Here is a 23,466-nt window from a genome sequence, read left to right as displayed (position 1 = left end):
CTGCCTGGGTGGGTTGTAAATCTGGATCCAAACCTAGTGAGCAGTTTACAGCCTCCAAAGGCAGAGCCCTGGTGCTGTGAGAATTAACTGTGCTGCAGGGTTTCTGTCAGCTCCTGTCTTCTGCTCTAGGAAACCCTTGAACACTCCTGACTTGATTCTCTAGGAATGGCAGATGAAAAGAGTAAAGCAATCAAAAGTCAAGTGAAATAAAATTTACAAAAACATCTTTGTGCTCCTCTGCTGTCTCCTTCATTGCTTTTTCACCTCATATTTGTTGTCATACGTTGCTAAAGGAGATCTGCACATCTTCTGTCCAAGCCAGCTGTGACCTACTAGTAAATATTCAATAGAGCCTAGATTAGATTTTGCAATTGCAGCAATTACACTGCAAGGCTGATCCTGGGTGCTGTATGCTCAGGCTTTCTTCTTGCAAGTATCCTTAGGAAATCTTGAAAAATAATATTTCTCAGTAAGGTTGGGTTTGGCTTCCTCTCCACTCCCCACACATGTCCTTTAGAAACAGCTGAGGATAATTTTGGAGAGGGGAGACTGAGGACAGCAACTTGTCTTCTTTAGGGAAAACAGCCTCCTTTTGAAGGGATGCATCACATCCTAACACAGGAGCATGATTTTTAGAGTAGTGTGAGCAGCTCTGACTGAACTGAAGGAGCTGTTTGCTTTAAAGGGAAGCGTGATCTTTGATGGTGCCTTTCTCCCTGCTTCAGGATAAGCAATCTTGGCAGAGTGAGAGGGAGATTTTCAACACTCCTGGCATGAAGCATGAAAACCTTTTGCAATTTATAGCAGCAGAGAAAAGGGGGACAAACCTGGAGACAGAGCTCTGGCTGATCACAGCTTTCCACGACAAGGTAATGTATCACTGCATAAACATTTTGGGAAAGCAGAGAGGGAGCTGGTTGTGGTACAGAAGGATTATAATCCCTGTGATCCCCCCAGTCTGTTCCTGGTGGGCCATGGTTCTATGGTAGCAAAGTGCTCCTGCTCCCCTGCTTCAAATGCCCTTTCTTTAGTTTTCAAAGCTTTCCTATGCAAACAAAAGATTAATAAAAGTGGGATTTAGGAAGGGAGAGAGGCACAAAAGGCCATAGCTCACATCTGTAGTGGTCACCATGTCTTGATGTGCATAGGTGAGTGTCATGGGAGACAGATTTCACAGACTCAGCTTGCCCCTTGCAGATGGGCTCCATGTTTGCTTTTGAGGCTTGGGGAACATCTCTCCCTTCATGGATTGCTTTGTTATAAACCATGACTAACACTTAAAACAAACGTGCAAATCTGGGATTGAGCCAGCAGTGTTATCCCCCTGGTTAATCCAAGGTCTTCTTGAGTCAATCATTGCCACAGCCAGCTGATGCAATGCTTCATCTTGCATGGAAGGCTTTCTCCTTGCTGAAGTTGGATGAATTGTTCTGGTTAAAGATGATTTTTCCCCTTCCTTACCTCCCTCCCTCCCTTTCCCTGGCAGATAAGTAGACATCAGGAGGTCTGTGCTGTCAAGGGCTGAAAACTCATGGACACTTTTGGTTTTTATTTCTTCTTTTTGCTTTCACTAGTGATTTCCCCCCTGCCCTGGCTAAATCAAGGCTCAGATTTTTCAAGCACTCTCTAAGCCATTCTCTAAACTGATGAGTTGGCACATCTGTCACATAGAGGGGTCTATGATTAAGAACTGACAATGTCCTGTTCTGCAGGGTTCTCTTACAGATTACCTGAAGGGCAACATTATCAGCTGGAATGAGCTCTGCCATGTTGCAGAAACGATGGCCCGTGGCTTGTCCTACCTTCATGAAGATGTCCCCTGGTGCAAAGGTGAAGGACACAAACCTGCCATAGCACACAGGTAAAGCCTCCTTTGTTGACACTGTCTTTGAAATGATGCAGTTAAATGGAGGAGGAAGTTGTGCTTTTAGGAAGTAAAGGCCTTTTAACCCAGCAAATCCTGTGCTAAGACAAGAATTTTTTTCAACCACATATAAAATGGTGAGGGGCAAGTAAGTGTCTTGTCTGTGGAACAGCACAGTTGGTAGCGGCTAGGGTGAAGGTCCAAAGAGTAGGGGCTTCCCTCTTCCATCAACTCTTTCCTTGTTGTGGAAAGGGATTTCTGCTGCTTCAGAACCACTCTTTGAAAGGACTTGGCTTGGTAATATCATCACATTACAGTCTGTGTATTTCTGTGGCTGTACCAGGAGCTGGGCCCTATTTTTCCCTGATTTAGCCTGATAACTCCACTGTATCTTCCCACTGAGCCTGTGATCATTAGCTAAAAAATGGAGAAACTGTGGAAAGTCAAGAAATGGCTGCTAGTTACTTTTCCCTGTAGTTTTATAAGGCCCAAATTGTGCCAGGGTGCTTATGAGAGACACCACAGCAGGTGCCCTGAGACCTCCTGGCACACACTTCAACCCACCTGGGTGGCAGTGCAGAGGGGACAGCAAAAAAGCAGTTGGGTGAAACCATCCTCATGCTTCAGCCCTTCTCCAAAGTCCCACACTGCTTGCCCTAGATTAAAGCATCTCTTCTGAGTGGTTTGCTGTGGCAGGGCAGGATGGGGGAGATTTCCAGAAGGGATTTACAGGCTGTAATCCGTGGCCATGCTCCCCCGCCACCCACTGCATTTCATCTAGAAGGGACTTAAACCCCACGTCCAGCTGCAGCAATTTGTACCTGATCTAGCAGGCCTGGCTTCATGTATGGCAAGATAATCCCTATTTTTGCAAGGGCATCCCTGCCCCCAAAACACCCACCTCCCCAAACCTGAAAGTTTTGGAGAGCTGGGGGCTTTTGAAAGAACCTGCAGCTGCCTTTGTGCTGCTCCTGGAGCTGACCCCTGTGTCCCTGACATTTGTCCCTGTAGAATAAAGGCAGTGGTTTGTAGATGAAAATTCCTGAGGGTGGGGAACAGAGGAAGGCTATAGAAAGGCTTTAAAGCAACAGATCGTGCTCATTAGTGTCCCTGTCCATTTAGCTAGTGATAAAAGCTGTAGAATGCAGCATTTGTGTGAATTTAGCACATACCTAGTGGAGGAGGGGTTTCAGGACACAAGGGATTTCCCTCGGATTACCCCACTGTTTTAATTTTATTTTTGAAAGAAAACACTAAATGCATTTTAAATCTAGGGAGGGGGACGTGGGGGGTGTTTCTGCATGGTTTCCCACAGTGCACATGGATGGAGATGCTGGGGTTGCCAGGTGGGACTCCCCAGTCACTGCTGGGCAGGGGTTCAGCCAACTCCTCTCTGGTCCCCGGCACTACAAGGAGGATTAAGGTTATGGAATCACTTGTTGGTGCAAAAGTGCCCCCACGTGGAAGCTGCAAATAAAATCTCCAGTGTCTCAATCGAATTAACTCACCCATTGCTCACAGTCTGCTTGTTCTGTATTCCCTAGTTTGAAGTACTATATGGAAAAAAAATAAATTAATCTTTTTGCACCACTTTTCTTGGGCAGTGACCATTTTAGGATGGTCTAATGCATATGATGTTATGGGAAATCTGCTTGGCACAGCTTGGATTAAGTCCTTCTCCCTGGTCTGCATACATTTGCATTGCAGCTCAGACTTGCCAGTTCAAGGTGGCTTGTGAAATGAAGGAAGAAAAGCATGGAAAAATGGGGAAATGTATGGAAATGGGGGGAAATAATGGAATTGCAAAGGGAAATCCCTGCATGGGTATGAAGATGTAGGAGTTAACTGTTGCATGCCTGAAGGGCACTGCAGGTTAGGAGCAGCAGCACATGCTGGTGCAGTAATGGTGGTTTACATCTTGTATCACCTTGGAACCACATGGTTCAGGCAGATTGTCTGATAATTTCTGTGTGGTCCTCATTGAGCCACTGCTTTGCAAAAATCTCGTGCACAATCTGTACCATCCTGAGGGCATAATCCCCTAAAGCTGAACGAGCAAAGGCGTTTATCCATGTCATTAGATGATGGCTGTTTCCTAAGCCTGTGGGGAAACTGCTATGGCATGGAAGCAGGCAGTCTCTGGGATGCCAGATAGTGGGAAATGCAGTTCTTCTGTGGAATGGAGGGGTACCAATGTTTGGGAGGCTCTGCAAAGCTGTACCGAGTCCCTAGAGCTGATGGAGGCTGCTTTCTGCTGGGGTTCACTGGCTGCACAGTGCCCTCCAACTTCACACCCACTTCCCCCATCTTAATCCTCAAGCCAGAAATGCCCATCACGCTGTGTTTAGCTTAGAGAGGATAAATCCTCTTCTGATATTTTAAGCTCAGAATCAGGGGCTGGGTGATTTTTGCTTGCAGAGCTTTGAGCTGATGCTCTGGTATCTGGGGCTGCAGGGAGCAGCCCCTTCTCTATGGTCCAGCAGTTTCTCTCTTCACAAAGAATTTTGACAGGTCTCTCTAGTGCAGAACAATCGTATCTGCCCTCATTAATTATTTTGTGCAGGCCTGCAATGTCCTGCAATCAGCAGGGTCACCGAGTGAATTGATGATAGGGAAGTTATAATGCTGAGCATACAGGACAATTGCCATCTGCTGTCTAAGGTCTGTAATTTAATTAGATTGCCAAACATTCCTTTTCAGATGAAAATGCAGGAAGCCCAGGGAACAGGGCTTGACTGGTTCAGCATCTCAGTGTGATCTTCCTCCACCCCCCGCCCTTCCCAGCCTCTGCAGATTTACCTGAGCTGCCCTGAAATGATCCTGCTGCAGCACAGGACTGACACAAATGTTCCCCTTCAAGCACAGAACCACCATCTCTACTGCAAATTCTTACACCTGCCTGTCAGCTGCCTGCTCTGACCCTGACAGCGCGTCTGTGTGGCCTCACCTCCTTCCCTGCTTGCTTTCCAGCCCTCTGAATTCTCCTGGGAAGATCAATCCAGCAATTACAGCAGAAGGCTGATAGATGACTATGGCAAAAGTCTGTTGAAGCATGTAGTCAGGGTGGAGAGAGTCTCCCCAGCATCTGCTGATTTCCAGAAAGATCTAATTTTGTAGATAGGAGTAAACATCCTTACTAGGATAAAGAGTAATGTACTCCCTTAACCTGCCTTGGTTTTGTTCCTGGGAATGAGAAGGGCCCAGAAGATGGGGGTCCAGAGCTGGTGCTTGGAGCAAGAAATGGTGCCTTATACACACTTGCTCTAATTAGAAGAGCCCCTTCAGACCAGATTTTATTTTGAGATTAACTCACTGTGGAGTTTGGCTGACTCTGTGCTGGTCAGCTCAGGGCTGCTTGGTTGTGGTTTAGGGACAAGGGCAGTGAGGAGCAGCCGAGTTTGCAGCACTGGCCATGCTGGGACTCAGGGGAAGAAAGGAAGAAAGGAGCAGATTTACTGGGAGCTGCTGAGCCTATAGACAATGTGTGTGCTGCAGTGTGATTTAGACACATGCCATGATAAACCCTTCCCTTACTTCTTGCCTTGTCCATAGGGACTTCAAGAGTAAAAATGTCTTGCTGAAGAACGACCTGACAGCTGTGCTAGCTGATTTTGGACTGGCCGTACGGTTTGAACCTGGAAAACCTCCAGGGGACACTCATGGACAGGTAATCATTACCTTTAGCTTTTATAAAAGTTGGCCTTGCCATAGCTTCTCTGCAGTGGGGGCTAATTTGTGTAGATGCATTTAATTCTCTTTGAGATATGTATTTTTTCCATAAAAACTTGTGCTCAGACATAAATTCTGGGAGCTGCTTTAATCTGGGTGAGTGGGGAGGGTGCTCAAACTTTCTGATTGCTGTGCAGGTGAAGTTCCCCCTGCTCTGGGGTCAAGTGGCTTCCTCCTTCAGACACAGGGCTCACTGTCTCTTTATTGTTTCAGTATAAATATCCACAGAGTCACAGAATATCATGTTGGGAGGGACTCAAGGATCATCTGGCCCAACCTTTCTTGACCAAAGCAAGGCAAGACAGCCCAGATGAATCTTGGAAGTGTTTAGTCTTGGAGTCTGTTGCACATACAACTTCTATAGTCCATAACACAAATATTAAGCTCCTAAATATTAATACTGATACCACAAAACTAGTATTAATAATCCTAAAATTATTGATTTAATTTTAAGAATTCAGCCAGGCTGGCTGCTTGGGTGACCTTTGGCACAGCTGGCTGTGCACTGTGTAAACAATATACTACAATTTTCTGGGTTCTTAATTTTCTGCCTTTGTGTTGCAGCAAGCAGCCCCTCATTCTGCTCTCATGCCAGGACAGCAAGTCCATCATCTCCTCCTTGTGCCTTCAGTGCTTTCTGAATTCCCATCTCCAGTGTTGTCTCCCTTTTATACCTTTATCTCAGAAGGAATGAACACTCTCCTGGGTTAGCCTTACTCAGCTTTTCTCATTTTTGTCACCTTTTTTTTGACTTTTCCAGTATTTTGCACATCTTTCCATATCCTGGCTTTACTCTGTCCCCACTGCCTCAGCTAACAGCAAGAGATGAGAATTTCCTTAAAGGAAATTATTAAAAGTGTTTCAGTTCTCAAGAAAGCTGCTTTTTTATTTGCTGTCCTGTCTACTCTCCTACATTATGAACCATACTAAATATAACAATGGAGGCACTATAATGCCTACTCCCTCAAAACAAGAGGAGGTCTTTTCCAAACCATGGCAAGCCAGGGTTCATGTTTTACTACTTCTGTGGATGCAGGAGACCTGTTTTATCTAGGGCTGTCAAACCAACACCTTTTCCTACCATTTCAGGACATATAATTTTTTCTCTTTTCTGTTTTTTTGATTCTGTTTTTGTTCATTCGGGGGGTTGTTTGTTTGAGTTTGGAGTTTTTTGTTGAAGTTTTTTTTTTGAGTGAAAGAGGATTGAGCTTTCAACAACTGAGATAACCAAGCCAGACTTGACTTTATGTTGCTTATCTGGACTGGAGTGATCTTAATGAGAATCAGTGTCAGAAGAAACAGCTCCCCTTTGCTTTTTTTTTGAGCAAGGTGCACTTTTAGCAGCAGCAGCCTCCCAGCTAATGAAACCAGCTGTCACTCACCTCCAACCAGCAGAGGCTGAGGGGCCCAAATGCAATGTGACTTGAGGTGTGTTTTTTCTCTGTAGGTGGGAACAAGGAGGTACATGGCTCCTGAAGTGTTGGAGGGAGCAATCAACTTCCAACGAGACGCCTTCCTGAGAATAGACATGTATGCAATGGGACTGGTGTTGTGGGAGCTAGTCTCCAGATGTAGAGCAGTTGATGGTAAGAATAAAGATCCTCTCTTCCCTGGGGAGGGTTCTGTTTCAGTGTGGTTTAGTTGGCCAGAGAATTGATCTATCTCTGTTAAACAAAAAAACCAAAAATCAATGGTATATTTTTATTAAAAACAGCTAACCTGTTTATCCTTTGTTTTTTAACATAAGATGTAACTCTCTGTAAATTAGAACCTTTGTAAGTGCTCCAACTTCAAAGTATTTTTTACTATGTTGGTTACTTGCAAATTGCTGAGAATTCAGAGGGAGAAGGTGATTCCTACAGGATGGGTGTCCTTTACTCCTGAGCCTGCTCTGTGCTGCTCTCAGTGGCATTCCACATTTCTTCCTGTGACCAGGGCATGCCTTGGGCTCCTGAGAAATCCCACACAGCCAGCTTGGCTGTCACCTGGCTTATGAAGGGCAGTGGGGTAGCCTGAATAGAAAGCACCTTAGTGAAATAGCAGGAACACAGACCTGAAAGGATCTTCAGCAAGCCCATTTCCCTGCTATCATAAGTCATTAGTTATTGATCTTTGATTTTTGCTGATCAAACCCTCTTTTAGCAGTAGGATAGGTTTGTTGCTTCATTTACAGCTTTGGAGGATCTCACTTTCTCCTGAAGGATCTAAAAGTATGAACTTCATGGTGTCTCCTTTCTCCTTTCTTTTAATCTTAAAATGATGCTGTGAATGGGCCATCTTTTCTGTCCAATCAGCACATCTGTCCTTTAGTGACCTTGACATTTGCAGGACAGGAAAGCAGTCACAGCATTGTAGTAGCTCCAAGGCTGCTTCCTCCAACTTTTTTCTTCTTGCATAGATATGGGTGCTCTGAGCTGAAAATCAAGTTTGTAAAACAACAACACCTCACCTAGACTTGAAATGGTTTTGTTAGCATTACAGTAGGACTGAGGAGCATGATTCTAATTAAAATGCCTCCCATAAGTGTGTGGTAACAGAAGAGAACTGTACAGTCTAAAGAGAAAAAGTGCTGTACAAGCAGGGAGCTGGGAGCGCAGTAGGGTAAAGCAGTGGTACACAAATCATTCATATAAAAATTGCCCTTCTCTGTTGAGGTGCCCCAAATATCCACTTTCATGTTTCCTATCATGTTTGTGATCTCCTGCCAGTCCAGGCAGCTGAGATACCCCAGGTGCCACACACAGCACCACTGAGTCAGAAGGAAGGCTTCCTTTGGGATGATGGGGAGTTACACTGAACCCCATCTGCACGTCAGCTCAGAAGTGATGCTGTGTAAACAGCACATGTGGGTTGCAGATCACCAGTGCAGCTCTTCACAGCCTGGGTTCCTCTTGGAGGAAAAGGAAAGTCATAAGTGACCCTGATTGGAGCACATGTCTCAGTTTGGTTTAGTGACTGCCACTGAGTAAACAAGAATAATGATAAGCCATTTTAGTGATTTCATTCTTTAGAGTAAACATTGTGCTCTTGGTGCCACAATTCATGACCAGATGAAGTGGTCAGCTCTTTTATTTTAGTCTGGAAAGACCCTTTTGAGGTATCTCCACTCTAAAAAGAGGTCATTTTTTGCTACTGAGAAACCATAAGTGGTGCCATGGAGCACCCTGAGAAGCCCATCAGTTAAGCTGGGCTGCTCTTTCTGAGAGAGCATCTACACATTGCCAAAAGCCAAATAATGTTTCAATAAGCAGAAGTTACTGCTATCATCCAGCATCTGCACTGATGCTCATAACAGTTGTCTCATTCCCGTGGCCCTGGGCAGTTCACAGGCATAACTGGTATAAGTAAAGCATTCAGAAATCATTTTACACTTAGGAGCCAGTACCTGGGACAACTGCATCTGGCTCCAGTGTGTCAGGGCTGACTCAAACCTATGAACAAACCAGATCACAAAGCAAGAAATTATGTGTTGTATATACTTGACCTTGTTAGTCAGTGCTACAATGAAATTATGTTCATGCTGAAATCTTTCTCTAGGTTATTGTGTGTTGAATTGTTGTGCTAAAATGTGGAGAGGATGAGTTGATCTGCTCTTTATATTAAAATAAATCACAGATTACCTGGCAAACTTCCTCAAGGAAATGGTGGGATCTGGACGCCTGGCTGAGGGTTTGGACTTGTAACTCAGCGAGGTGGAAAATGCACGGCCAGACAAGCAGCAGGGACAGCAGAGACCATTGTGCAGGAGGAATGTAAATCACATTTGTCTGCAGTGACATGTGAACATCAGGCTTTGTTGCAGTGGGTTGAGGTTGCTCCAGAGCTGCAGCTCACTCATGCATGGGGACACCGTGGCCCTGCAGAGGCCATTCCAACCTAACTTGATTCTCTATGTGCTCTGTAGGTCCAGTGGATGAATATATGCTGCCTTTTGAAGAAGAAATAGGTCAGCACCCATCCCTTGAGGACCTGCAAGAAGTGGTGGTTCACAAGAAGATGCGCCCCGTGTTCAAGGATCACTGGCTAAAACATCCCGTACGTCCCTCCTGGTTAACAGTGGGGAGTATTTTCCTGTGTGATGGGAAAGAGGGATTGGTTATGCATTCCCAGTGTTAGCCAGAGTCAGCTCTGGGGAATGAGGGGTTCCTCAACACCTTTGTGCTCCCTTTTCTTTTTATCTCTTGTTTTTAGAGACTAAACAAGCTGAATAATCAGCTAGTGATGAATGGGGAGTGTGTGATGCTTTAGTAGGGCTCCTTTAGTATGGTGAAAGAATGGAAAATAAAGTCCTTTCATTAAGAAAAAGAAAACCATCCATACCATTGGAGACAGACCCCTCACAAGCTAGATACCATGCAAGACTTGGAGCAGCTTATGGAGGAAAAATTAATTAGATGTGAAAGCAAGCAGACAATGAAGCAAAATGCAGTGTGGGTTTCCCAGAGGTAGTTCATTTCAGGCTCACGTTTTTAATAAAAGAGTTGATTTTCCTTAGATCAGGAAGATAAGAGATGATGACATCTCACTGGGCTTCAGTAAGAAGTCAAATGCCTCTATTTTGCCCAAACTGCTGCAGATTTTGCTAGACTCAGGTGTACTAACTCATTTCCCAGAAGTTAGGGAGAGCTGTAGATTGTAAAATGAAAAAAGAGTGTTCCACTTAAAATCTGGGTTCAAATAAAAGCTTTGTTATTAAAGCACTGTTGAATTCAGGTTTTTTGGGGATATCAAGAGAAGTGATTGCAAACAAAGCAAATGGTTTCATTGTAACTGATACCATGCTGCCAGCTCTCACAGTTTCATCATGGGAATCTTAATACTTCTTGTCTTTTAAAGCTTCAACTTCTGGGATTTATTTTGATATTAAAAAAAGCACTTTTGGGGCGGGATGTGACCAAGCCTTAGAAAGTAGATGCTTAAAAAGAACCATGAAAACACATATTTAAAGAAATTTTTGAAGCTTATCTCATGGTAATTAGCATACTGTGGAAAAAATACTTGGAGGGTTTTTTTAGAGCATTGGCTGTGTTGAGTGGATCTCTCCACCCACTGACAAGGTGGTGCCCATGATGCCTTAAAGATATAAAAATAAAACACACATTTTCGAGACAATATTAGCACAGGAGGTAATATAAAAACTGGTCTTTGATTGGAGGCCTCCAGGGGCAGATGTGGAAAAATGCCCACCCCACATAGGGCAAATACAGCTTTATAAGTTTAGCTGATTAGCATAATTAACAAGAATCTCCAGTTAGAAACACAGGTGATGAGGTAACTCCCCCTCTTGGTTCAACCTCTTCTGGAGCCCCCCATTGGGAACAGCTGTACTTTGTTTGTGAGAAAGCATCTTGGGAGGGTAGCTTGTCTTTGGTTCCCAGGAAAACACAAGGTAGGATAGGAGCCTTTGGAATGTATTTTGTCTTTCTGCATATCAGGGTAGGAAAAGAGCTGGAGCTAGCTAGGAGCTATATAATTATAGAGCAATAGTCTACAGAGCTATGAACATGTATGAAGGAAATACAAAAGCAAAAATCACTTTAGCATCCTGAAGGTTGCGAGGGGCACCACTAATGTTGATTTTTTTTTTGTTTTTTCTTTGTTAAGGTTGGGATTAAATTGTGAGATGGTATTTTTTGTTTGGATTTGGATGTTTATTAGTTTTTACTTATAATATAGTTTCATAAGTTGTGAGTTTTATAGTATTTCACTAATACGTTAAAAAATTTACTAGTTTTACTAATAAGGTAAAAAATTGAGTTGTACTTCTTTTTTTTATAAAGGTTTGTAAGGGTAAGCTTTTTAATTAAGAAATGATACTTCAATTATTTTTATTTTTAACTTAATAACTAACTACTTGTGTCTTGTAATCTGGATTTTTTAATTTAATTCCACAATATTACTTAAACTTATGAAGAAGAAGGTGAAGACGGTAGAGAAGAAGGACTAGTTTCTGTTTTAAAACTTCTATTTTGTTTTATATTTTAAACAAATGTCACTCTCCCCACCTATATCCCCAAAAACTTCTGTTTTGTATTATTATGTTTTAAAGCTTTAAGCTTTCTATTATGTGATGTTACACATTTTTATTTAAATTATTCACATATAATCTTAGTTCTATCATTTTATTTTGGATGTTTTTTCTACGGCTGCATGTTAAATGCAGCATTTTCTTAGGGGGTTAGCATTTGTTGGTCTAGAAAGTTTAACATTTTCAGTAACTAGGGTTCTAGCAGCCTCCCCCAGGGCAGGTAATGTTGCTGAAGTACTAAAATACTAACATCTCCCAGGAGGAGGTATTTTGCAATGTTGCTGGTCTTCCAATGGAATAACCATGATGCAAAAATCAATCTCGTAGTGGGTGAGGATTTAAGGAGGTGCTTACTACAAACTAAGTAACATTTTTGGCCTCAATTCTATGCCATAAGCCTCCACAATGCCATTGTCAATCTGTTCAAACTATCTGCTTATGAATTCTGCGTGATGCTCACCATAAGGCAGGTGACGTTGCTTATGAGTTCTGCATGATGCTCAGAACTCATAAGCAACGTCAAGGTTGACAACGATAGGGCAGGTGAGGTTGCTTATGATTTCTGCATGATGCTCATGATAGGGCAGGTGAGGTTGCTTATGATTTCTGCATGATGCTCATGATAGGGCAGGTTAGGTTGCTTATGATTTCTGCATGATGCCCATGGTAAGGCAGGTGAGTTGCTTTTGAGTTCTGCATGATGCTCACGATAGGGCAGGTGAGGTTGCTTATGAATTCTGAACGATGCTCAGGGCAGGTGAGGTTGCTTATGAATTCTGAACGATGCTCACGAGAGGGCAGGTGAGGTTGCTTATGAATTCTGAACGATGCTCAGGATAGGGCAGGTGAGGTTGCTTATGAATTCTGAACGATGCTCACGATAGGGCAGGTGAGGTTGCTTATGAGTTCTGCATGATGCCCATGGTAGGGCAGGTGAGGTTGCTGAAGGTGTTTTCTCGCCGTTGTGTCCGCAGGGCCTGGCGCAGCTCTGCGTGACCATCGAAGAGTGCTGGGACCACGACGCGGAGGCGCGGCTCTCGGCCGGCTGCGTCGAGGAGCGCATCGCGCAGATCCGCAAATCCGTCAATGGCACTACCTCGGACTGCCTCGTCTCCATCGTGACGTCCGTCACCAACGTGGACTTGCCACCCAAAGAGTCTAGTATCTGAGTGCTGGGTCCTGGTTCACTTTTGTCTTTCCAGACTCGGCGGATTTAAAAACAAACAAACAAACACACAAAAAAAAAAACAACAAGGAAAAGAGTTTAAAGAAAAAAAAAAGTACAAAAAAACAAAATCACAAAAATTCAACAAACCCATGAATGCAGCTGCTATTTTATCTTGACTTTTTATTATTATTGTTATTATTATTATTATTATTATTTTGGATTGGATCAATTTTACCAGCACATTGCTCTACTGTATTAAAAAAAATGGACATTTCAGCAAGCATTCAGGTGCCGACTAATGAATGCAGAAAAGGTGCAGGTACCTCAGAACCTCAACAAACTCACTTCAGTTGTTTTTATTTTATTCAGTTCTCTGGGTTTCTCTTTATCAGTTTGTCTTCTGAGCGGAGCATCTGTGACATAAAGCTTACGTGACATAAAGGAAAACCACCTACCACCTTCGAAAACGCAATGCTGCAAACTGTGGAGGAAACTTAAGACTGTTATGTAAAGAATACACCTTCCTCAAAAGCATTTTTTCCCCATGTTGGTTTTGGGTTCAGTTCCTTTTTTATTTTTTTAAATTTTTTTTTTTTTTAGGAAGTGAGCTTCAGAAAAAAACAGCAGATGTGTCTTTTACGGATCTAACGGGTGTCATTGTAACATGGGAAAAAAAAAGTAACTGGGCAGAGAATGTTAATTCTTGATGGTATAATTGAAGGGGGGAGCGTAGAATAGGGGTGGGGAGAGTGACGTTGGACTTGGCAGCATTTGGGGAAACATCATTTGCTATGGAGCTACTTCTCAGGTAACCATTAGAGGAGGGGAAGGACATTTCTGGCCAGAGTATTTACGGCTGCAGCGTATGGAGAAAGTGGAGTTAAAGAGGCAGTGGTTGGAAGACAGGCACTTGTTTCTTCCTCCAGAGTCTGGAGTTGGGTGGTAAAAGAACAAAGCAGGACTATAACTTTTATTTTTCAATTCCAGGTAGTAGTAGGAAGAATGCTTTCAATGTCATCAGGACACGTGAGGAAGTGTGATTTCAGAAGCACTTTGGTAAAATATTGGAAGATGAGAAAATTTTTGCATCTCATTTTAAGTGTGAGTCAGCTGAGAGAATTTGGCCTTGGGTTGATTATCTCTCAGCCCAAGCTAATGGTGCAGATGGTGGAAAGAGGAAAAGGGTGAAAACTGGTTATATAATTTTTTTTTTCTTTATTAATTTGGGACCGGGGGAGTGAATGGTGGCAGCTGGCTCCTGTAGCATCTGAGAGGCCTGAGAGCTGCCTGGCTGCAGGGAGCTGAGGCAGCTCAGCAGCAGCAGTGATTCCCACAGCACCTCTCCCACTGGTTTCTTTGACGCTGCTTTCTCCTTACTCTGTGATGAAACTCTTTTGTCTTAAAGTGGTGCATATTCAAAAATACCGTTACTCTTATTATGCCATAAACTCGCTCTAGTCAGTGAATGTTCCTAATGCTGCTGATTCAACATTGAAATATTTTTTTAATTTGCAAAACATGCAATGTTTAAAAAAAGAAAAAACTTAAAAAAAAAAACCAAACACAAAACATACACACATACACGTTACGTGGCTTCCGAGGTTTAAACTGAAAAAAAAATTAAAAACTTCATGACCACAGACCACCTCAAACCAGAAATACCTCAAAATTTTCTACTTGTATGAGTTTTATTATATATTTTGTTAGTTGTGTTGTCTTGTAGTAAGTATATTTTAATGTAAGTTGGCTTTTATGACAAGGGAGTTTTAAAAAAATTAAAAAAAGAAAAAAAGTTCCAAAATCTTTTAGGAAGTGCTACCATTTTTTTGTTGTTTTGTTTAATAAAGCACCATTGTAAATAACTGTATACAGTTGTGGAATAACTGCCTATATAAGGTACCTGGGCATTATTCACTCTTATTTGTGAAGGCTGTTTCCATTCTGTGTTTTTTGTTTTTGTTTTTGTGTTGTTTTTTCGGTTTTTTTTTTTTTGGTCTGTTTTAGTGAAAGGACAGTACATCTTTTTTTTTTTTTCCTTTTCTTTTTTTTTCCTTTTCTTTTTTATTTTTTTTTCTTTTTCTTTCTTTGAATATAACATGAATTCTGTGTCTTGCTAGACTGACAAAGTTATGTCCATTGGATGGCCAGATCTTCTAAATTTTTCTTTGTGTTAAGCCAAAATGCAGTCCTAAACTAATCATGCTGTAATGGAAATGTAAAAAGTCTGTATTATATATAAATGAATTGGACTTCTCTCCACTGCCAAATTATCAGTGTGCACCCTTGCACAGATATAATTTATTAAGCAAAAGAAACTGCTAATTGGAGAAAATATTTAAAAAAAAATTGAAATATATTTCTTGAAAAGTATAGCTTTAAAACCTAGAGGTCACAAATAAGGACATGGTCCTTTATCTTGAAGAGACATTAAGAGTATTGCCTTAATCTGTCTATCTGAATAAAGTCTTAACCTATTCTTTCAAGTTACTGAATGTATATTGCATATTAGTATGTACACACATGTAACTGTGTTTCCGTGTGTAGGTTTGAAAGTTTCTGTTTCTTGATGTGCTTCTGTTGAGAAAACCTTGAGAAAACCAGACAGAACGACACCATTTTGACCCAGCCATTGTCCCCGGTGGCCATTGGCACCTTTGGGCCTGATGCTGCAACATACCTATGCTTAGCATTGAGGGTGTAGGTAGCTCTTCTGGTGTCATGACATTAGGCACTCACTTAATGTTAAGTGTGGTTGTAAATGTTTGCAGGATCGGTATTTTTCATGTTTAATACATTTCTGCACTGAGATTTATATGAATATGTGACTATGTCTTAGAAGTGAAGTGATGTAAGGGTTGGGGTGGAGCGTAGAGCAGTTAAGACTGAGTGAATACTTGTTTTGAGGTGGGCTTGCTCCCTTTCCCCAGGGAATGGGAGCCAGTTCCTATTGCTGCAGAAAGAAAAAAAGCTGTACTGTCTTTTAACTGTTAATATCTGTTTGCTCTTCTGGATTTTTTCCTTCAGCATTACATATTATAGCTAAAACAGGCTCATTACAGCAGTTGCTTTTTTATCCTGATTTCTTTAAAAGCTTTAAAGTATTTATTGAAAGTGCCATATTATTTTAATAGCCTATTAAACAGTGTCTGAAATCTTCTCTTTTGAGAAAGCATAAACACAAATTCTCACATGTAGCTTATCTTACTGCGGGGAACTGCACGACCGTACAAACCTTGACCGAATGTTGATTGTAAAGTGTTACATCTTCCTGGTGTAATGGTTCCTTATAGATCATCTTGTCAGCAGGATGCAGAAACTAATTGGAAAAAGAATTTCCAAATTGGGTGTGTGCTGGGTAACAAGTTTTATATGTATGTAGGTACGTGTGTCTTGCTATTGCAGCATAGAAGGAAATCCTGAACTTTTAATGTGTACCAATTTGGATAAAGCTGGTTTTTAAACTGGTATTTATTTGTTTTATTAACAAAAACAAGCTCTGATTACCTTCTTGGTCTTTCAGCAGTTGAGCTGTCTAGCAAGTAGTTTCCTCACCATCCATTTGAACTCTCATTGACAACATGATTTTGGTTCTGTTTGGTACTGCTGAGGCTTTTTCCAAGTCAGGAATTGGGCACATCCATAGGTGTAGCTGTCATAAGCAACTGCAGCTCTTTTCCTTTTAACACTCCCTTGAAAAAGACGGTGACAACACCTCTTATGTTACTTCCCAAGTGCTGAATTTCACTTCCCGTTCAGAGTTAGAGGAAGCAGCTCTTCAAAAATTTGGCTGCAGAATTTTATTGGTCATCTCCCTCACTAATATGGAAGTTCTTAGGTGAATACTACCACTGAATATCCTGTGTAAAAATTATCCTTGACTTTGGGAGCCAGGATTCCCCATCTCTCTGGTGGAACTCACTATTACGAATTTATTGCACTGGCTGGGCTGGTTTCCTAGGTGCAAAAATTTGACTTCACATTTTTAAACTGGAAATACCACAGGAACTAAAACTGGGGTGTTTTTTTGAGATGGTAGAGCTGTGATTTGCTGATGAAATTGCAATAATACAGCAAGGCTGGAAATTGTATATGGCTTATATTGAAATATACATGCATTTTTTAAGAGATGGCTATAAACCAGCCTAACCATCAGTTAAGTAGTACCAGGCACATTCATTTTAATAAAGGATTTTAGCTGGTCCTGATCGCTAAGAAATCTCTATTTAAGACAAAAATAACCTACTTTTTATTCTGCTGAAATTCTCTTACAGGATATCTTTATGTCCTAGACAGTTACACCTATGGAAGTGCAGAGGTCTTTGTTGTGAAGAGAAGGTCTGTGAGTGCCCCCCAGTAACTCCCCTGTGTTTTCCTTGTGTCTCCTGACTCCCTGCTGTTCCCACTTGAAGTCAGTGGTTTCAGGGGAAGCAGACATTTCCAGGCTGGCTGGGTCAGGCCTGGCTGTTAGGAATCCTGATCCCCCTCCACATTGCAGCACTGAAATGTTTTATTCCTCTTGCAGGACTTTCTAGGCAGAGTGTCAGAGCTTGCCCTGTTTTGCAGGGAAGAGGTCTGGTTTCACTTAGCATGGAAGGAACTCACTGCAGAGGAAGGTGCTGGGTGATATGTTGTGACAGTGCTTTTGTTGCAGTCTTCTTCAAGCCACTCTCCGCTTGGGAAGTTGCTAAGCAGGAAGTGTCCCACAAAGTTTTGTCACTTTTACATACAGGATATTGTTTGGTAACATTGTAAATAAAATAGACTATATAGTAGAGGAAAAATAAGGACATTTTGACTTTTTTACTTTTGGAAAAATATATATATATTTTAGTTACATATACAAACAAAAATTCTACATTGTGTGAGAATTCTTTTATACCACAAATTATTTTTGTAATGTCTAATATGTTTCTGCAGGGAAAAGGGAGAAAGGTCTGTGTATGCACAGCAAATAAATAAATATATATATAATGTTTAAATTAAGTGTGCACTACATCAAAGTCTAGAGGACAGAACAAGTTTAGCCTGAGAACAGTTTGAGGAGCAAGTTTGGATGTACTTGGACATGCTTTGAGGACAGCACTGAGTATATGTTTAGGTTATCTTGCATGTCACTTCCCCTTCTGCTAAAGATGCTTATTGCTTTTCTATGGCCATCTTCAGTTAACCCAGGAGGAGTTTTTTCACATGTTCATGCGAGTAGCCATGTGTGGGCAGAGTGTCTTTTGGCATATGCTGTGGTGCTGCAGTGAGTTGTGAAGTCAGGGTGTTTAGAATTTACTGAGGCCAAATAGCCGGGCTGATCTCGCTTGCTGCCGTATCCGCTCATAGCAGCTGTGTCTGCTGCACTGACAATATGATCTGTAAGGAGCTGTTGCCAGTGGAATCCTGATAAAACCACTTCCTAGAAATTCCTTCTCTCTGAAGTGACACAACTAATCAGGCTTCACCAGAACACACAGCTATGTGCTCTGCGCTCCCAAAATCAGATTTAATAGTCTGTGTTGGAGGCACTAAAGAAAAGGAGCACTGTCATGTCCAAAGTCCTACTAAGAGAAAGAGCTTCCCAAATCTGTGTAAGCGATCCAAGGTATTTTAAAAGTATTAAAGAAAAAAAGAGGGGGCGGGCAGGGGGGTGTAACCTAATTTTCCATTGGACTTAAAATTCACTCCAGTCTTTTTAGTCCTTTCAGCCACAATAGCACAGTGTCAGTAGGTGAGAGGTACTGAAAAAAAGCTTTAAACCAAACAACACATGGCACTGCCTTGGATCTGGTTAGACAGTGTGCCTTTTGCAATTAGTGCTCACTAATTCAGACTCCTGCAATTACTGAGTCCCTCAGCTGTGTTCTGGTGAAGTCCTAGCTCTGCGGAAACCTGGAGGAGAGTTTCCATCCAACCCTGTGTGACCACGAGTGTGTGTGTTCCTGGAACACTTTTTAAGCACACCTGGTCCCTTATTTACGTGGGACTTCCTTTTCCATGACTCATTTCAGGGTGATGCTCAGTTCCCTGACTGAAGTAGAAGTCTATGGAATAAGCAGCAATGGTTTTTTTCAGGACACTTCCACAGAAAGAGATCATAATTGTGTTATGTCCATCCAGCTGTTCTGAAATGTAATGCTATTCTGTTGTGCCTTTATTTTTCCATGTAAAAGCAACTGCTGTAAGCTTTCTTTTTCTTTTACTAGTTTTTTTTAATTTTAATCTCTGTCTGAAAAAAAACCACTTTTCATTGCCCAGCTGTCATTTCTGGATGCAGTCTGTGATCCAGGTATTTCAAGAACCAATTACCTCAAACCTCATGTTAAACAGTGTTGCTATCTGGATTCTCCTTGATACTACAATATTGTAACACACACAAACAGGAACCTTGCTCTATATGGGTGTTTATATATATATGTATCATATACATATATACATGTATATATATGATATATATATATGTAAATGGAAAGTGATCCCCAAGGACTGAAGGAAAAAAGCAAAACTTATTTTGTACTCCAACATTGAAACCAAAAGGGCTTTTTTGAAGCTCTATAATGGCATTGTGCTGGATATCTGCAAAGAAAAAGTGTTTTCTGAAAAGTGCTTCCTTTATTAGGTTTTTATTTCAGTGTTTTAATGGGGCAGATAATGTGAATAAAACACCACTTCTGCATTTTTGGCCCATTTTGAAGCAGAAGCCTCTTAGTCTTTCCAGTTGTTAAAATAAACAAAAACTCAGTTTATAACATTCCGATGAGGTTGGTATTGCAAAACTTAAACATGTTCTAGGAAAATTCCATAGCTTCTGTTTTTGTGACAAGGAAGGGCATACTTAATTCAATTTTCCAGTATTTTGAGGAACTGAAGTTTAACCAGTAACCATCCTAGTCAATTAAAATGCTAATTCAGTAGTCACTGGCATCTCTGCATTGCCACATCTGTTAGAACACCAAAATAAATTCCAAAATAAAAACCGGACAAAACTAAAAATCCAGCCATGACAGAGGAGGAGGAGATTGGAGCATCTCATAGCTTTGGAAAGTGGACTTAGCAACTTTGTGGATAACAAAAATATGTTGGCAAGACCAGAACCTGTCTGGCCCTTTCCTTTTCCAAATACCTACTCCCAAGAACCAACTCATAAAATCAGACCTTCAACTACAGCAACTTCTTAATGGTACTTTGCTGAAGAGAATCATGTTCAGGATATATTTTTTGGGGAAAAATAAAAGTGGGACCATTTTTAAAATTATCATTTTTATTTTATGTGTTGCCCTCCCAAATGTCCATTTTTTTTTTAAATGTATCCATGTAGTTGATACCACATTAGTCTGTATTTTACTTGGACAGCATAGTAGCTTTCCCATAGCTTTCCAAATACTAATGAAATTACCATTACTAGTAATTAATTTAATTACTGGTAATGAATGGATAGTAATTAATTTACTGTTCCTAAAGGAAGAGAACATGATATTTCCCTTTCCCTATTTTTTTTCTTGACTGCCTAATGTTTCTATTGATGATTATTATCTCCGATAAATCAAAGTACTAACATCTCCCAGGAGGAGATATTTTGCAATGTTGCTGGCCTTCCAATGGAATAACTATGATGCAAAAATCAATCTCGTAGTGGGTGAGGATTGAAGGAGGTGGTTACTGCAAACTAAGTAACATTTTTGGCCTCAATTCTATGCCATAAGCCTGCACAATGCCATTGTCAACTTGTTCAAACTATCTGCTTATGAATTCTGCATGATCTTCATGATAGAGTTGAAAGCCTGATCTTTCACCTGTTAATATTTTCACATTCGTCCTTAAGTTTGACAAATTTTGTACTGTAAAGTTGACTTAAGTACAGTTTGATGTCAACTCTTGTGGAAAGAGCTTTCTGCATGTAACATTAGATGCATACAGTTAAACAACACAGCATAGTACAAAAACTCACAAGAAAATGTTTTGGCACCAGCAGGAAGAAATCTCACCCTAACCATTTGTCATTTTATAATCATTGTAAGTTTTACCAGCTACTTCTAAATTTGTGCTTTATTTAAAGAAATAAAATAAAATCCTAAGACTTGTCTAGCATAGTGGAATATGTGTATATCAGTTTTAGGATAAATAGCTAAGTCTTATTACGCTGTGTTACTTAACTTGTATATATAGAGTATACATAAGAGTTTGCAGTAACCTGTTTCTCCAGGATTCCCAGTTGGAATGGATTTAAACTCAAACTATGAGATTAAATGATTTAGAAGATTGCAGAATAGACTGTAAATTACAGGAAGCTCTATCAGATGGTGAAATAATTTTTAAAGAGTCTTTTGGTCCTTGGCTCAAATTCACTAAGTACTGTTTGTATACCAAGATATGTGAAATGTAAATGTTGTAGGTTATATTTCACTCTTGTAGCTATAAAAATGTAGAAGAGAGATAGCTTGTACTACTGAGTTAACAAAAGTTATACTAAAGTATCCTGTTAAAGAAAAAAGTATAGAGAGTTAAGCTCGTTGCTGTAACCCCTTTTGGATTGAAGTGTGCTGATTTTCATATATGTACATTTTATATATAGATATTCTGCAGAAGTATACATATATAAAATGTATGTATAAAATGGCCTAATGCAGACATCCATTGTATTGCAGTTATGAAATGAAGACATTTTGGAAAGAACATTGTATCATAGTTCATGAATTTGCAGTGGATCTTTGTTCCTTTTTACTGTGGTATTTTAGAAAGAGTCTCAAGTTTGAAATTAGATCTGCCAAGTTGGAGTTTTGCTGCTTCAGCTTTGCACTGGGTGTCTGAATAAACCAGTATGAATGTAGTATTTGCCCTGTGTGAAGCAGCTACACCCCAACAGATAGGAGGAAAAAAACCTAGAAAGAACTATTTCAAGTTTATCTTTTTGTATATGAAAATAAACAGTAAATTACAAATAACTGTTTCCCTTGTTGGTGTGACATTAAAAATCATTGTTATTTGTCTTTGGCATCTAGCTGGAGGATTTCCTTCTTTGTAGATGAGTCTTTTTAGGGTTTCAATGGCATTTCTGATATGCAAAATCCCTAATAATATATGCCTCCCTATTCAGAGGCATAGCTGAGGCCTGCCCCTACTACCCACCACTTGCAAACAGTTCCAAAGAGAAGTGGGAATTATCTCAAATTCACAGAACCATGGAATGATTTGGGTTGGAAGAGACTTTAAAGGTCATCCAGTTCCAACTCCCCTGCTAAGGGACACCTTCCACTAGAACAGGTTGCTCCAAGCCCCATCCAACCTGGCCACATCATCATCCACAACATCTCAGGGCAACTTCTGTAATACAGTTATAGTAGTAGTAGCAGTAGCAGTAGTAGTAATAACATTTATTATTATTATTATTATTATTATTATTATTATTATTATTATTATTATTATTATTATTATTATTATTATTATTATTATTATTATTATTATTATTATTCCCTTTTGAGTGTGCTGCCTCTTGCAGCACTGTGGTAACACTGCTTATCACTCCCAGCAAAGAACTGTTAACACAGGGCAATATGTGCATGTGAAGCTGTATCAAGACAGTCCAGCAATGTAGCTGCAACTGCCAGAAGCCAAAGGCAGGGGAACTTGACCAGGAAAAAGATTAAAATTAAAAAAAAAAAAAAAAAAAAAGCCTCAGTTCCCTGTACTCATAGCACCACACTGAGGTGTGTAATCCTCACATGAGGTATGAAGATGCCCTCAGCCACACACTGAGACCTCTCCAGGAAAGCTGCCTGCAGTAAAGAGATGGTGTGGCCATGAAATCCTTATATTCTGGTGTTTTCCATTGCTAAACCAATCCTATTTCTCAGAAAATTGCCTCTGGTTTGGTGCTGGGTTGAAAATGCTTAGTTTGGGTGAATATGAGGCAAATATGAACATTATCAGGCATTTGGGAGGGAAAAATACTAATAATCAGGCTGGTGGTTTTCCTGAAAAGAAGCTCAATGTAACATCACCCTCTATTGAGTAAAGCCAACCCCACAGCACAATCTTCAGCCTGGAGAAGATACTGTTCTGGGGAGATCTTCTGGTGACCTTCCAGTCCCTAAAGGGGACTTGTAAGAAAGATGGAGACAAACTTTTTAACAAGGCCTGTTGAGATACGACAAGGAGGAATGGCTTAAAACCAAAAGAGGGTTGATGTAAATTAGATAAAAGGAAGAAATGTTTTACAGTGAGGGCGGTGAGGTAGGTGGCACAGAGAGGTTGTGGATGTCCCATTCCTGGGAACATTCAAGGTCAGGCTGGATGGGGCTCTGAGCAACCTGGTCTGGTTGAAAATGTTCTGGGTCATTGCAGAGGGGTTGGACTATCACAGAATCACTGAACTGTTTGGGATGGAAGGATCCTCTGGAGATCACCCAGTCCAACCCTCCTGCCAAGGCAGCATCACCTGGAGCAGGTGACACAGGAATGTGTCCAGGTGGGTTTGGAATGCCTCCAGAGAGAGAAAACTCTGACCTCCCTTTTCCAGGGCTCCACCACCCTTGGTGTAAAGAAGTTCTTCCTCATGTTGAGGTGAAACTTTTACTTTGTGGCCATTGCTCCTCATCCAGTCGCTGGGCATCACTGCAAAGAGCCCAGCACTGTGCTCTTGGCACACACCTTTGAGATACTTAAATGTATAAATGAGATCTTCTCTCAGTCTTC

The 23,466-nt window shown here is 41.0% G+C and overlaps 1 protein-coding gene across 1 annotated transcript in view; it reads left to right on the top strand.

Moving 5' to 3' along the window:
• ACVR2B (activin A receptor type 2B) overlaps window positions 1-21,710 on the top strand; it is a 109,893-nt gene extending 88,183 nt beyond the window's left edge. Inside the window, exons 6-11 of the mRNA XM_009085790.4 lie at window positions 726-869; window positions 1,713-1,861; window positions 5,417-5,531; window positions 7,041-7,179; window positions 9,498-9,628; window positions 12,596-21,710. Coding sequence (XP_009084038.1) covers window positions 726-869; window positions 1,713-1,861; window positions 5,417-5,531; window positions 7,041-7,179; window positions 9,498-9,628; window positions 12,596-12,790 — 873 coding nt within the window. The 3' untranslated portion in view covers window positions 12,791-21,710. The remainder of the gene's footprint in view (window positions 1-725; window positions 870-1,712; window positions 1,862-5,416; window positions 5,532-7,040; window positions 7,180-9,497; window positions 9,629-12,595) is intronic.
• Window positions 21,711-23,466: the final 1,756 nt, after the last annotated feature.

The sequence above is a fragment of the Serinus canaria genome, chromosome 2, assembly GCF_022539315.1.
Source record: "Serinus canaria isolate serCan28SL12 chromosome 2, serCan2020, whole genome shotgun sequence".
Lineage (NCBI taxonomy): Eukaryota > Metazoa > Chordata > Aves > Passeriformes > Fringillidae > Serinus > Serinus canaria.
Note: the sequence above shows the minus strand (reverse complement) of the source record. Positions and strands in the feature narration are given on the sequence as shown.